We start from the raw sequence: 16,326 nt of genomic DNA on the forward strand, positions 1-16,326 counted from the left end.
ACTCTGCCTTCTTAGTGAAAGAACTCATGGCTGTGGAACTGGTTTCTCCTGGACAGACTAAGCCTTGAATCTTAATGCAAAACTCATTCTGTAGGGAGGATATTTTATTAGTAGTTTGATGACCCCACCCAACTATGTATCTATCCTAGTCTTACACTGCCACTCATCACTGTAGTATCTGAGCACCTTCCATGTAAAATCAGTAGCAATAGTGAGGATCCTCCAAATTATTTCTGAGGTTGGACATAAAGGGGAAGACGCTCTTACTTAGAAATAGCTGTATTAGAGCCCAGATAGTATGTTGATGTTTACAGACTGTGTATAATAAGAATACAAAAATATAAATATTTTTTCTCTACCTCAGCCCTGATGTTAAAGATAAAATATTTTAGGTAATTATTTGTATGGGCAGTATCTTGTTTTTAAATATCCTCTGATTTTAATTATTTTTTATCTTTCTAGCTCAGTTATCTTTGAAAATTAAATATTGATGCACTTATTTTAGGTAATTTCAGTCTACTTCATCAGTATATGCTAAACACCCCGTTAACTGGGTTGAGATATACACATAATCAAAAACATTTTTTCCCACGATCCCTATCCCTGCTGGCTTCCACTCCACTGTAATGTCCCACAGAGTTTCTATAGAGGTCCCCTCCATATTTTTGACAGCATTGTATGGTTTTACAGTAGCGTTTTTATCTTTATATTCTTTTTATATCCATTTGGGATATGATGTATTTAAAAGGAACTTGTACTGTGTACTAATAAAGTCATTTGCTACTACATGGTCCTGCTTTGGGTTCTGTCTTTTGAAGTTGAGGGATGACTGCTTTCAAGCTATTTTTGACCTCAGAATCGTTTTGAGCATAAACATTGCTCAAATTTACTTTTTTTGGCAGAAAACCAGACTTTTAAATCTTCAAATGTAGCTACAGGAATATACTTCCCAGAGATGCAAATCCAGATTCACAGCCCCAAGTTGAGATGGAATAATTCCATGTTATCCACAATGTAGGGTCGTACGGAGGGATGCACACTCTGCCATGTTTCTGAAGTGACAGCTCTGTACTTGAATGTGACCCTTTTTATAGCTAAAAAGAACTAAGCTAATCACATCTCTTTTCGAAAGTGATCTGCAAGTATTTTTAAAACAAAATTTTAAGGTTCCCATACAATAGATGCTCTATCCAGACATTGAAGGGTGAAAGGGGCATGCAAGACATAAGTAATATTAAACTTTTCTTTTTGTTTTAGGCCTGACAAACTCAAGTTGTTGGGTCTAGCTCTTTGGCCACAGCTGGGCATGAATTGGGTGATGTACCATCAACTAGGAAACCCTCCTGGAGCCAACTTGTAGGGGGCAGTTAAATGGAGCTTTTAAAGTTTATAGAGCACTGGTTTGCAAAGGTGATTTTTATTGTTTTCTATATCAAAAGATTAAAAAAAACTGTTTCTCTGAAACACTGTGCAAACACATGCCTTTTAATGAAAAATAACCAAAAATCCATGTCCACTTAATTGACCCCATATAGGTTGGCTGCAGGATTGAGCAGAAAACTCTGGTTCATGTTACAGTCCATAGAAGACACTCTGCTGTTCACATATTGGAGCAGCAGCCAACAATCCTGGAGTTATGGGGACCTAAAATGTAAAAAGAAATAGTAAATTTATGAGCATCGATTTCAGAGAATGTTTGACTGTGTACTCGAAACCTAATTCTGGGATGCACAATATAGCACTTTGTGTTATGCACTAAATACTAGTGTGAGTCTTTATGGTCTGGGGATTCATGAGATATCCTTGTGCTGGAGAGCTTGCAGTGAAAAGGGATCTCACTTATGATTTGTTCTGCTCATGTCCAATGGTGCAGCCTTTTTGGTTTCAGGCTGCTAATAAATTTAGTTATGATATGAGAGATCCTATTTATTGTCCTCTCTGGCACAGAAAGTCTTTTGCGCTTTTATTGCAGTAAATTCATACGTTACTTGATAATGTGCTCTATTAAATGCTTCATCTTTGCTAATTTTACCATTCTCATATTTATAGACTATCCCTTCTGCAAAGCATCACCTCTCCCTGAGATAAACCTGTATTATGCTGACTGATTTTCCTTGTACTGGATTTTGTGTGGTGTTTATCAAAGACATCTGGGTCTGTTTTTTATGCTTATTGTATGTCTTGATATTGCAATATAAATATTTCTGAAGCAATTGTGCTGAATTTTTGTTGTTGGAGACATTCAGCACGTAATGCAATTATTTTATTATTTAAAATTCTTGCAGATTACCTTTAATAAGACATCATCCCTCTGAGTTAAAAATTGCAACAGATTTTGATTGCTACATTACAAAAATAACTACAGTCTTGTTGAGTGAGAGTTTGTGTGTACACAGTTACAATGTACAGTTAATGAGGTTTTGGGTTAAGTAGGTTATGTGAAAAAATGATTTAAAATTAGAGTGTGTTATTTTTTATAATATAAATCAATCAATCTAGTATGTAAACATTTTGTAATGATAAATTTTTGTTCTATGGTGACATCTTCTGGTAGGCCTGAACACATCCTGAAACTATTTCTTCCAGCCTGATGTCCCTACTAAAATTTTAAGAAAACTAAGAATCTCACATTGCCTGCCTGCGCATCTCTGGGCAACAATGTGTTCGCCACAATAATACGATTTTTTTTTTAAAAGATCCCTCCTATTTCTTTATTTATTTCTTATTGGAGGACCATAAAACACAATTGTGGGGGACTTCATGATAGATGACTTATAACAGGGTACAAAACCTTTCACAGCTAAGTCTCCATTATGAAGTCATCCGAAGTTGGTAATGATAGAAAGTCATTGCCATCTGCTGGTTGGTAGGTGTCATGTATTAAATGAGTGTTGGTAATCTGACCATTTCCTCATGGATATTGGGCACTAGTTGATACCCTTGTTTATTGTAGTCTCTACATAAAAGTCAAACATCAATGAGACATAGAGACTGAACTACCATTGCATCCCTAGTACTGATTCCTTTAAGTCAAGTTTGCGGCAGCTTGGTCAAGCTTGCCAACAACATATACAGAGAACTGTCTAGAGCTGTTAATCCAGCTCCTTTCATAAGTGTTAAAATTCACTTAATAAACAGTTGTGTATAACGCATTGTTGTTGTAGTTCTGTCGGTCCCAGGATATTAGAGAGACAAGGTGGACCAGTTATTGGACCAACTTCTGCTGGTGAAAGAGACAAGATTTTAAGCTTATACAGAGCTCTTCTTTGGGTCTGGGAAATGTATTTCGAGTGTCACAGCTAAATACAAGGTGGAACAGGTTGTTTAGCATAAGTAGTTAATGCATATTGTTCAGCCTAAGTAGTTAACAGATATTGTAAGAAACCATTCAAGGTGAAGTGGCCAGTTAACTTGTGTCTAGTCATAGGGAAGAAAAATGGTGTGTGTGTGTGTGTGTGTGTGTGTGTGTGTGTGTGTGTGTGTGTGTGTGTGAGGGGGGCATTTTGTGGGTAACACTTTTTGTGGGGGGAGGGATAGCTCAGTGGTTTGAGCATTGGCCTGCTAAACCCAGGGTTGTGAGTTCAATCCTTGAGGGGGCCACTTGGGGATCTGGGGCAAAATCAGTACTTGGTCCTGCTAGTGAAGGCAGGGGGCTGGACTCGATGACCTTTCAAGGTCCCTTCCAGTTCTAGGAGATGGGATATCTCCATTAATTTCTATTTCTATTTCTATTTTTTTTTCCATTTCATTTCTAATAAGCCATAACTCCAGTGTCTTTATTCAGTCCATGATTTTTTGTGACTAGCAAAATTATGAATTTAAGCTCTCGTGTGTTGTATAGGTTTCCTTTGGAGGATGAGAACTGAGAGGTCAGATACACTTTGTGAAAAGTGTTCCCCACAGGTGATTTGGTGTTTTTTGTCTTCTATCATTTTTCTGTGAGAGTGCATTCAAGAGTGTATTAATTGTCTCGTTTCACCCACATAGTTGTTATTGAAACGTTTAGTGCACTGTTGTAGGACCCATGAAAATATCATTGATGTATCTCAGATCTATCATTACATCAATGATAAATCCCTATACACAACCATCTGTCAAAATGGTGGCATCGCTGCCTGCCTCAAGTATCTTCAAGACAATGGATAACACTCAGATAGCCACCTCAAACATATCCCCAAACTCATCCATTTCATCCTCACTCACAACAATTTTATATTCAACAACAAACCCTTTGCCCAAACCATGGGAGAAACCAAGGGAACTAGGACGGCTTCTCAATATGCCAATCTCTTCCAATCTATAGGCGACCTTGAAGAAGAATTTCTGGACAAATTCACCATGAAACCAATACCTGAGGATACATCAATGATATTTTCATCCTCTGAGCAGACCTAAACTCCCACATAGGTTTCCATCACAACTTCAGCAACTACCATCCATCCATTAAACTCTCTCTAGACCACTCTCACACTAACGTCAACTTCCTGGACACCACGATCAGCTTCATGGATGGAACCCTACAAACATCTACATACAAGAAACCCACGAATCACCACACTTACCTTCACAGATCCAGTAACCACCGCCGACATGCCAAGAAAACAGAATATGCTCCAAGGAGAAAGGGATATAAACATTAACTCACTTAAAACCGCCTTCACCAAACAAGGACACTCCATTAGAGAAGTAGATTGCATCATGGAATGGGTCACCCAAATACCCTGAGAGAACCTGCTTCAAAACAGATATAAAACCCTCTCCGACTGCATACCCCTAGTTGTCACCTACCACTCCACACTGGAACCCATATGGAGTATCATTAAACACTTACAACCCATATTTGATGGGGACTACATCCTGAAAGAAATCTTTCCTGAACCCCCTTTTTCAAACAACCCCCAACCTCTCTAAGCTCATCATCAGAAGCAAGCTCCACAGAATAGGACACAGAAACTCAAAGCAGCACCAGATCCTGCCAGAACAGCAGATGCATAATCTGCAGCCATATCCCCACTGCTAAAATAATCAGTACCTCCACAACACATCTTTCAAGGTCCATGGGTCCTACATATGCCTATTACAACTTGTGGTGTACATCATCCAGTGTCCTAAATGCCCCAATAACAACTATGTGGGTGACACGAGACAGTCACTATGCTCTTGAATGAATTCACACAGAAAAATGATGAAAGACAAAAACACCAAATCACCTGTGGGTAAACACTTTTCACAAAGTGATCACTCTGTATGTGACCTGTCAGTCCTCATCCTCAAGGGAAACTCACATAACACCTGGAAGCTTAAATTCATAACTTTGCTAGACACTAAAAATCGTGGACCAAATAGAGACACTGGTTTTATGGTTTATTACAGCAATCTATAACCCACTACAAGCCCCCCCCCCCCCCCCCCCCACACACACACCACAATCTATAACCCACTAAAAGCCCCCCCCACACACACACCATTTCTAATCACTGGTTTATGACAAAAATCAATTGTACTTTAATTTTGTATAATTTGAATAATATCACTTTTATTAATATGATGCACTGGGTTCCTTTCCTAAATTACAAGATCTTCAGTGCAGGGACTGTTTTACTGTATTCTGTGAATGTGGGTGCCACCATAATCCTAACAATAATAAACCTACCACTTCCAGGTGGGCCCAAGTGGCTTGTTCTCCCTTACAGGAGCCTGTCACAGGTAGGCTGGTCCCGGACTCGTGTGAAAGGGCCAGATCCTATGACAAAGAGGAAGAGTTAATTTCTTTCTAAAGAACTTTTCCCTTGATGTTTGATTGAAATGTCTCATTGCAGTTTTTGTTTTGTTTTATTTATGCCTTTCCCATTTGAACACCCATCCAAGCTCTCCCTCAGACTTACAGGGAAGGGATATTAACATGATCTTTTCTCCATATTTTCCAGGCCATGCTAACTTTTCCTTCTAAGGGTTGTCTCTGGGTTAGACTATGCTTTAACCATTTTTCCAGAACAAAGGGACGCAATCTCTTACAGAAATGAAGTGGAAAGTGTGGTTTTTCTGATGATGAAAACAAAGACCAACTAGCCAAGATTGCTTTTATGCTTCCAGAGTAGCAAATTTAAGATCTAAGGAGACAGTATAACTGAAAGTCTACTTCTACACACAGGGACATTTGTGTATCATTAAAATATGATTCCATGTGACAGGAAAAATAGATGAGCTTTCTCTGCTGGTAAAAGCTATAAGAAAAGCCATAAGTTAAGTTTTGCAATGCAGTTTCCTTTTTAACCTGCTGTTTTCGTTTCCCCGTAACTTTTTAAAAAAACTTTCCCTTGTGGTTGAACCTTTTCATGCTTGATTATAGCCTAAAGGTGAATTTTGTGGTAAAGTGACTAAAATCCTGTGGGTTTTTTTTTTTCTTTTTCTGAATTATGCAACTGGGAAGAAATATTTTTCCATTTTTTTCCATTAAAAAAACCTCTAATGACAGAAACTTGAAATCAGATTTTGACATATGGCTAGTTCTCTCTCAGAAATATTTACTGTGAACACTTATTGGCAGGAAAAATAACATTTAAATGGGCTTTTACACATAAACCAAAAAGTCATTTTGGCTTTTCATTTTAAATATTGCCTGTGAGTACACATGAATTGCATAGTGCTATAATCCCATGCTGTAGAACTCAGTAGTGCTTGACTAGATTTTCCTTGTATTGTATGTAGCTGTGATTGTTGGTGTACGTGTGTAGCTGAAATGGTGGCACCCAGGGGAATCAATTGGGGATTGGGCCTCACTGAGTTCTACAAATACATAATGAGACAGCTTCTGCCCTGAAGAGTGTATAGAGAGAGACCATGAGTGTATCAAGTACTCAGAGGGGATGGGCAAGAGAAAGTAGCAAGAAAACATTGTTAAACAGACTAGCTACAAATACAATTAGATGGCTGAGTGATTTCAAACATTTCTTACAATTATTATATAATCCAGTAAATAAAACATGTTTGTGCTGAAGATAGTAGCATATGGAGTTGCTCGAAACTCTGCTATTCTATACCCAAACACCTTTCTCTGCATCTCCTTTAAAACCAACCAAACTAGGTAAAATCTATTGTAATGCAGCATTAAAATTGTGTGTTTGAACACAGCGGTGAGGAGATGCAAAAGTAAAAGTTCTCATAACAATGTTAATTTACCCATGTTACATTTATGTAGGACTTGAGGTTACTGGTTAGACTGCTATATGCATATCTTAATATATGATATGTGCAATGTGGGAGATCTAATGTTCCTGACTATTGTGTACTCACATGTGGAATATTAACATTGCACTACTGTAATTTTTTACATGTAATAGATTACTGTATATTCCACAGTTCCAATTTCTCCATTTTTAAATTAATAGCATATATTTCATTCTTGTATTTTGACAGTAGGTAAATATAAGCTCCTTTGTGCTGTAAAAAAACTAAATATTGTATTTGCTTTATTTTATTCATGTATTTTGACAACTAAATCTTAATGGGTAATCATTGCTGGCACAGTACTTTTGGCATTGTAAATTGCAGGAGCAATGGTAAAGGCAATGTAAAATCTACTATATTTTGTTCACTTTGAAATCTGGGACAGAAAAAGGTCAAATTACACACCCTTGTATAATTCTGGCCTGCTGCATTCTCATGAACTGAAGAATATTTGATGAGTTTCCACTCTTGAGGATAACCATCATACATTTTTGAACTTGCTCATATGATACTAACTAAACTTCGTTTTATTCAAATTTATCTTAATTTTTTTTGTTCATGTCTCTGTTATGTGTCCAGATAGGCAACTGGAGCATGTTACATTTGCCCTATTTGTTCAAGACCGTGCTTCCCATTCAAAACCAATATCTGCCCCAATCCTATATCTGTTCGTGCTAAAAAAAAAAAAAAAGACACATCATCTGACACTCTTGTTCATGAAATTTGATGACTGAATATTTCATGAAAACATTACTATTTATTCACGCGTGACACTGACGTGACATAGCAATGTTTTTGGTTTTTTAAATTGCTTTTTCTATGTAAAAAGAATTCTTATTTTGCTAGTTGTAATTGTTGGAATCTTTCAGGTACGAAGGTTTTCCGAAGCATTCTTTTGTCTTGAGCATCCAAGGCAAGCTGCTCTTGCATATCAAGAACTACAGTGAGTAACTTGAAATAGTTTATAGTGAGGCTTTTTTTATTACTTTTCCAAATCGTGTTGCTAAATGCACAGAAACCGCTTGTAGTGCACAACATATGTCACAAGTGTGTTATCTTTAATATGCTTCAGATTACAAAAATGCCTTGTGTAACTAATTTAATAGGAGTTTAGATTTAGTGTATTCTGTTTAAGTATTAACAGTAACAATTTACTGTGTAGGATTACCGTCCTCTCTTATAATTCTCTTAATGCAAGGTAATATTTTTCAGTGCTCAGAGTCATCTACAGATGTGTACAGCTATCAAAAACACCTCCTTCTGCAGTTCTCTTCCACCTCTTCCTATTGAATGCAGTGAACTAGATGGAGACCTGAACTCATTACCTATAATCTTTGAAGATCGGTATTTAGATTCCATTACTGAAGGTAAATACAAGCTTGTGTGTTCTTCCTCTGAAGAATAAGTAAAGCTATAGAAAAATTAGGTATATTTTTCTGTATATTTTCTAGCAATAGAGAAATGTTCCCTTGAAATGTTTATCTAGTTTATATTTTGAATAGCTGTAAAGTTTTTTTAAATTTTGTAATGAAAGTTGTATAGCTTTAGTAATTTGCATAATCTTGTTATAAACTGTACTTTTCTTTTCTCACTTTTTTTGTGTGTGTGTGTGTGTAAAAGATTTGGATGTACCCTGGTTGGCAGTTGAAAATCTTCAGAGGTCAGAGTCCAATAAGCTGGATAAATTTGAGGCCGAAGAAGGTTTTGTAGCTGGTGTTTCTAGCCCAGAGTTGAAAATCAGACCTGCAGGTGCCTCCAACATTTGGCATTCAGAAAGTGAAAAGCAGCTAACAAAGTCTTTGAAAGGGAAAAATGAAGATGTAAACAAATCCAAAGTTAAGGTTACTAAACTAATGAAAACAATGAAAACTGAAAACACAAAAAAAATAGTAAAACAGAACTCTAAGGACTCTGTGGTCTTGGTAGGCTACAAATGTTTGAAAAACACAGCACCAGAGGACGTCTCTAAATGCTATGAAGGCAGGCCTTCATCTCATCAGAAAGGACTGGATCCTGCAATAGGTGGCTTTGCTTGTGACACAAGGACCTGCACGAGGCAAATAAGTCAAAAAGAACTTAGATGTGTGCCATCTAGAACTGAACAAAAATCTGCCCAAACTGACCATGTTCAGCAAAGCCAGTGTAGTCCTGTGGTCTCTCATTGTGCAAATTCCACCATTTTTGGCAGAGTTAATATCTCCCAGGCAGGTACTGGAGTTACACAGGTGGATAGCATCTTGACACCTACAAGCATAGTTGAAGGTTGTCCTGGCTGTCAGCCAACTTCATCAGGAATGAGGACAATTGAGGTCAAACCAAGTAACAAGAATCCTTATGAAGGGGAGAAAGTGACTGTTCGTATTGGATCCTGGGCAGAATTTCTGCAAGATGGAGAGAATTTACAGGTGCCCAACTTTCAGACTGCAGAATCTGGAAGTAAAGCTAACTCGGGGGAACAGGTACTGGTGCTTGAAAAGGATGATGTGCAAGAAACGAACTTCCAACATACTGGAGATGCATTGACAAGAGTAAAAAGCAATCATTCTGCTCTTTCTACAAAAGAGACTCATGTTGCCATAAGTGGAGACACGATTAAGTTACCAGATGTTAGTGTCACTTATGCCTCATCTAGGTTTTCAGATTCAGGTGTAGAAAGTGAACCAAGCTCTTTTGCAACACACTCCAACCCTGATGTGTTTTTTGAACCCATTCAAGGGCAAAGTGCTTACAACAGTGAAAGACTATTTCCTCAGCTTTTACTAAAACCAGATTACATAAAAAATGCAATAGAAAGCTATTGTACTGAGAGTACTAGTGCACTGAGTGAAATACAATCATCCCTGACATCCATAAATTCTCTACCGTCAGATGATGATGAGCTTTCACCTGATGAAAATTCAAAGATATCACTTGTACCTGAATGCCAACTAAGTGACAGCAAAACTATATTAGATCTGGGAACAATTGATTTGCCAAAATGTGATGACAGTAAAAAATCAAATATCATTTTACAGCAACAGTGTGTTGTATTTTCAGGGTATTCGGACAATGAAACTGTCTCTCTACATTCCTCACTTTCAAACTTAAAAGATTCTTTACAGTTAGTTGCTTCAGATGAAGATATATCTACTGAGATGAAAAGTTACAGCTCACGTGCAAACTTTGACACAGTTTTTAAGGACTCTCAAAGCCTTGATAGGCAACAGAACACTACAGAAGGAGCAACTGAATTACATTCAGAAGTTATTTATCTGGGAGAACCATGTGTTGTTTCAGGTTCAGTATCTAGTAATGCTAAGTGTAATGTAGAGAAAACAAATGAGGGACAACATAACAAACCTCTAGAATTAAGGCAAACAATTGAGGAACTGCCAACAGTTGAAAGTGAGACTCACCCAGATGCAAATCATCTCTCATCAACCAGCAGTATCGATATTGTGAAACAAGGTCTTGTAGAAAACTACTTTGGCTCTAGAAGCAGTACAGATATTTCTGATATTTGCCCTACTGACAACAGCAATCCTGATAGTCCTCAAAAGGAAACATCTGAAAAACAAACGGTTGGCTCTTCACAACAGGAGGATGATGATGATGAGGAGCAGGATCAAGAAATGGTTGAAAATGGGTATTATGAGGAAACGGATGATAGTAATATTTTAGATGGAGATACAAATGCTGACTTTGAGCAGAATCATGGTCTAATGGAAGAAAAAGCTTTGAGATCTGAAAGGATTGACAGCGAACATCTAAGGGATGGAATGAATATGGCTCCTATCTGTACTCCTGGTTGTTTGTCTTTTCCCTCTGTGCTGAGAGACTCTCCTTGCAGTGTTATATGTTCTTCAAAAAGCAAATCTGATGCAATAACAAAACAGCCAGGCAGCACATCCTGCAGCTCAGCTTCATCTGTTTCCTGGTATGAAAGCTCCCCCAAACCTCAAATGCTAGCGTAAGTGATTTTTTTTAAACAAAGTCTCTTTAAATTTTGAAAAACTTAAAATATGGTATTCAGAGGGAAAAGAAACATGATCTTTGATCAAGATATCTTCCAGGTTGCTGAATTATGGATTTATTTTCTCCTGCGCGCACACAACTAACTTTTCAGGTTTTAGAGGCTTGTTAGAAAGTGTATGTTAACACAGAATTCCAGTTATCACATCTACTCATCTCACGTTGTTTGCAAGTTTAAAGCAAAATTAAAACCTTGAGATTTATATATTGAATAAATGTACATTAAAACATTTTTTAAAATGAGGAATTACAGAATAGAAATATTTCAGGATCTCAGAGAAAAGAAAAATGGTGTTTTATAAAATGAAAACTTAACATAGTAGGTAAAGAAGAGGGACCTCATGAGTTACAAAATTGTTTAAGACAACAAGACTAGCTGCCCAGCACAACTGGCCAAGCAAAGTGAGGTGTAATGCTCAACTCAATGGCAATTTTCAGTCATCCGTCTGTAACACAATAACTTTGAAACACTACATCCCTCCAATTCCAAAATTATAGGGAATGTTCCAGGCATCCATGGGCACAAACCTATTAATTTTTGCAGCAGATTGGAAAACTGGAGAAGGCTGATTCAGGGGGAAATCAGGGCCCCCACACTGCTCTGGTGCTGCAGGCAAAGGAAATTCTCTGTCCCCGCCCTCTTACTGCCTACATATAGCAGAGGCAGCAGCTTAACTTGCCATGTGGGGACATTGTGCATAGCCCAGACTGTAACAGAAATAAGAGAACTTTACAGGGAGGGCTTGTAGGGGAGAAATGGGGACGGGGGTGAGGGAGAAGTGGGGATCCAGTGGGGGAAGCAGGAGGGACCAGAGGATAGGGAATGGTGGGAGGAAAAACAGGGATCTGGCGATGTCTGGGTTGCGGTGGTAGAATCAGGAGTGGAGAGAAATGGGAGGGGGTGGATGGAGGGACCTGGAGGCGAAGGGGGGAAAACCAAGACCCAGAATATGGGTGAGTGGATGAGGGGCAAAGCAGGAACTTTCAAGGAATTGGTTGGGACGAGGGAATGGTGGTGATGAGGGAAGTAGCGACCCAGACGGGGGTTGGGTGGGCATGGAAGCAGAGACCCAGGGTTGGGGAGTAGAGTTGGGGAAAAGAAAGCAGGAACTGGGGAGGAGAGATGGTAAGGGAAGGAGGAGGACTCTGGGAAGTGGGAGCAGACACTGTAGTGGTGGTGGTGGGAGTTGGAGATGGGATGGGGAGGAACACAGATACCAGGAGGAAAATGGGGGACACGCACAGAGCCCCTGAGGGAGGGGGTGATGGGACTAGCAGAGAGTACCTGAAATGGATGGGCATGGGAAGGTCGCATACAAGGTGCTTGTGGGGGCTGGGGGGAGGAATGGAGGGATGTAAGAAGCACAATGTGGGCGCAATGTGCTCGGCCTACAGAAGCTACAATGTGTGCAACCCTCTACTGTTAAAGAATGGGAGCATTAAAATACTCTCCATTTACATTTATTAGAGCTATAGATGTACAGTAATTCATAAAGTCTGGATCTATACTAAGGACTGTATGTACAGTAATCAAATATAAATAAGTATGGAAAAGGGCACTTAGAATAGGGTTGTTTTTTATGGTGAAGTGATTTTTTCTGTTTTCCTGACTCTCTCACTTGGGAGACCTCACATAATGATCTTTTTCTCTAGTAACGAGGATGATACATGGTTCCTTTTGGAGCACATCAGTGCCAATTCCTCAGTTTGTTCCAAATGGCTGCTGGTAGGCAATTCCAAGCATTGTCTCCCATCCTCATCTTACCTAGAGATTGAGGCCTGGATGCACAAAAGGAGTTAGGCCTTCCTACCATTCCCTATCCCTCTGGTCCCTGCACCTAAGTACCAGTTTTAGGCTCCACTAAGATGTACAAAATTCCCACTCAGCTGCCACCTAACCCCGTAGATTCCTAAATAACTCAGCACCTAAATTTTTACAGTAAAAGTTTCCTAGGTACCTATGTTTCTGCTTCTGAGTAAGTGCCCTGTTGCCTCCCTCTAGGCACCTGGATATCTATTTCTTGCCTAAGACCCAGAGCGATTCACAAACCATGGGAGGATGATTAACGTTGAGCCTTCTAAGTCAAGTGTGGGGCCCAATCCAATAGGTGTGCTCAGAGGATGTTAAGGCAAAAAGTACAACAAAGGGGAGGACTACTCTCGTAACTTTTAGCAAAGTGGTTAGGATACTCCCCCAGGAGGTTGGGAGGCCCCCAGTTCAAACCCCAATTTGATCCTGGGTCTCCCACATCTTGAATGAGTGCTCTTACCTCCAGGCTATAGAGTCATTCTCATGCTTGTGTGCTCTCACTCTTGCCCTTTCTCTCTCAAAGATCATGGACTGAATAGAGAGACTGGATTTATGGTTTATTACAACAATCTATAATCCATTAAAACTCCTCCCCAAGCTTCCCCTTTCCATGCACGACTGGGGAGGTGTAACTGACCACTTCACCTTGTATGGTCCCTTGACATATGTGTTAACTACTTATGCTTTCACCTTGTATTTAGCTGGGACACTGAGTATATTTCCCAGACCTGAAGAACTCTGTGTAAGCTTGAAAGCTTCTCTCTCACCAACAGAGGTTGATCCAATAAAAGATGTTACTTCACCCACATTGTCTCTCTCTCACATGTGCACAAGCATGAGAATGACTCTGTAGTCTGATGGTTAGAGCAGTCATCCAAGAAACAGTCTCTCTGCTCAAATGACTGTCATTCACTATTTATCTACAGTGCAGCAGCTTCAACAAGAGAGATGAAGTGAGCCTCACATCAGAATATCCCGCAGCCCAGTGGTTGAGCACTCACCTGAAAGGTGGCAGATTCTATTCAAATTCCTTTTACCCCTCAGGTGGAAGGCGGAATTGAACCAGATATCTCCCATATCCCTGGTGAGTACCCTAACCGCTGGGCTAAATGTTGAGGGAGGGTCTCCTTCCCATGACCCACCCTCTTCTTGCTAAAACAACAACAGATGCCTAACTACAAAGACAATTCCCAGCTGTGAATTGCTAGCAGAGATAGGTATCTCCCCGCAGTCTAGACTTAGGCTACATCTACATTACAGTACTTACAGCGGTGAAGTGTAGTGCTTGTGGTGGAGACACTAAGTTAATGGGAGAGCGCTCTCCCATTGTCTTAATAACACTTGCCTCTGCGAAAGGAGGTAGCTATGTCGCTGTGATGCATTGCAACGCCTAACTCCTTTTGTGCATCCAGGCCTAAGTGCCTGCCTAATCCAAACTCCAGTAAAGTTAATGGGAGTCTCTACTTACTTTGACTTCCAGTGGGCTTCAGATCAGGCTTTAAGAAAGAATTAAACCCAATTGTATTCTGTTAATATTTTATTTAGATGAATGCTGGTTACTGCAGTTGGCAGGATCTTGTGTACCTTTATGATATACCTCAAAGCTGACCAATTTGCAAAGGTCTTTGGAGGATGGAGAGCTTGTGTTTGTGGGTGCGGACTTTATTTGGGGAGAATAGGTTTTCATGAGACCTGAGGTGGAAAATTTGGATTTTGGGGACTGACTTCTTTTGTTAGTTTAGCACTGTTTGTATTTATCTTGGATTGCACTTTTTAAATAATTTGTCATGAGTGCCTAAGTCTGGAATAAATGTTTTTATGCTTTATATGAACTAAATACATGAAATATTTAAGTAAAAAGCAGTGGAAAATTATGTTCTTGCAGACCCTACATTTATTAGATTTTAATAAGGTATATAACAGAATTATTATAGTAAGCATTGTTTTGTTCCAGTTTTCTCCAGGCTAAAGAGGAATTAAAGCAACTTAAACTCCCTGGATTTATGTATAGTGATGTTCTCAGACTGGCTTCGTCAGCACCTTATTTCAGGACAGAAGAGGATGAAGGTTCAGAAGATGGAATACATCTCGTAGTCTGTGTTCATGGCCTAGATGGTATGCTGTGTCGCTTGTTACTGAATAACAGATCAATTGAGAATGTAGATGAAGTTTTGGTTTTGTTGTTTTGAGTTCTGAGTTAAACCATGTTGAAAGAAATAGATTCATCAAAATGAATTAAGAATGTGATGTTCTTCGAGCAGTGTCCCTATGAGTGCTCCAGTTCAGGTGTGCATGCACCTCTTGAACCCTTGATTGGAGATTTTTCCATTAGCAGTGCCTGTTTGGCCTGTGTATGCACCCTGTGCCTTCTTGTCCCAGACACTGGGCTATATAGCAATGCACAGGCGAACCAACCTTAGTTCCTTCTCTACTGCGTTGGTCTGAGATGGAGCTTTAGCATGTCCACTTTGAGAGTGCCTGAGCTATTTCGTATTCTAGTTTACACTATAGTTGTTTGTTAGGATTAGTTAGTATAAGTTAAAGTTAGTTAGCATTAAGTAGTGAGAGGATTGTTTTCCTCCTCTCTTTTTCACTTTTCGGAGCCTTGTCTCCCTGGCCGGGCATGCCTGGCTTGCCAGGTTTCAAATACTACCTCTCCTGTTGAGAGGCTCTACTTGTGAGCTACAGCCACTCTAAGTTTGTCCATTGCTTGGGGGAGTCCCATGTCCCCCAGAAGTGCAACTTCTGGCTGGCCCTCAGGTCTGGGACAAAGGACAGGGAGATTAAACTCAGACTGTTAATGATGCCTTCTCCCACTACCCCATCATACAGCAGGCTTGAGATGACGCCAAGTTTGGGAGAGCAGTGTTGCAATCCGCATGAGTATGAACTCCAAGCCCACCTCCTTGGGTACTGCTTGTGAATCATCTCGTGTAAAATGGACATGAGCAAGCACTCGAAGAAGAAAAGACGGTTACTAACCTTTCCGTAACTACTGTTCTTCAAGATGTGTTGCTCATGTCTATTCCACAACTCACCCTCCTGCCCCTCAGTCGGAGTTAGCCGGCAAGAAGGAGCTGAGAGGATGCAGGGCCGGCAGTGCATAAGCGTGCAGCACCAGAGGGCACTAGAGCCAGCCTGATGGATACCACTGAGGGAAAAATCTCTGGTGATGGTACACACGGCATGTGCCCACCTAACATGGAATGACATGAGCAACACATCTCAAAGAACAACAGTTACAGAAAGGTTAATAACTGTTTTTGTTGATGTTGTTT

At 39.7% G+C, this 16,326-nt stretch overlaps 1 protein-coding gene across 1 annotated transcript in view; it reads left to right on the top strand.

The window, feature by feature from the left end:
* The window catches only part of FAM135A (family with sequence similarity 135 member A), a 153,936-nt gene that overhangs the window by 88,522 nt on the left and 49,088 nt on the right, over nt 1-16,326 (top strand). Inside the window, exons 13-16 of the mRNA XM_065400926.1 lie at nt 8,097-8,170; nt 8,440-8,594; nt 8,848-11,176; nt 15,003-15,163. Coding sequence (XP_065256998.1) covers nt 8,097-8,170; nt 8,440-8,594; nt 8,848-11,176; nt 15,003-15,163 — 2,719 coding nt within the window. The remainder of the gene's footprint in view (nt 1-8,096; nt 8,171-8,439; nt 8,595-8,847; nt 11,177-15,002; nt 15,164-16,326) is intronic.

The sequence above is a fragment of the Emys orbicularis genome, chromosome 3 (assembly GCF_028017835.1).
Source record: "Emys orbicularis isolate rEmyOrb1 chromosome 3, rEmyOrb1.hap1, whole genome shotgun sequence".
Classification (NCBI taxonomy): Eukaryota; Metazoa; Chordata; order Testudines; family Emydidae; genus Emys; species Emys orbicularis.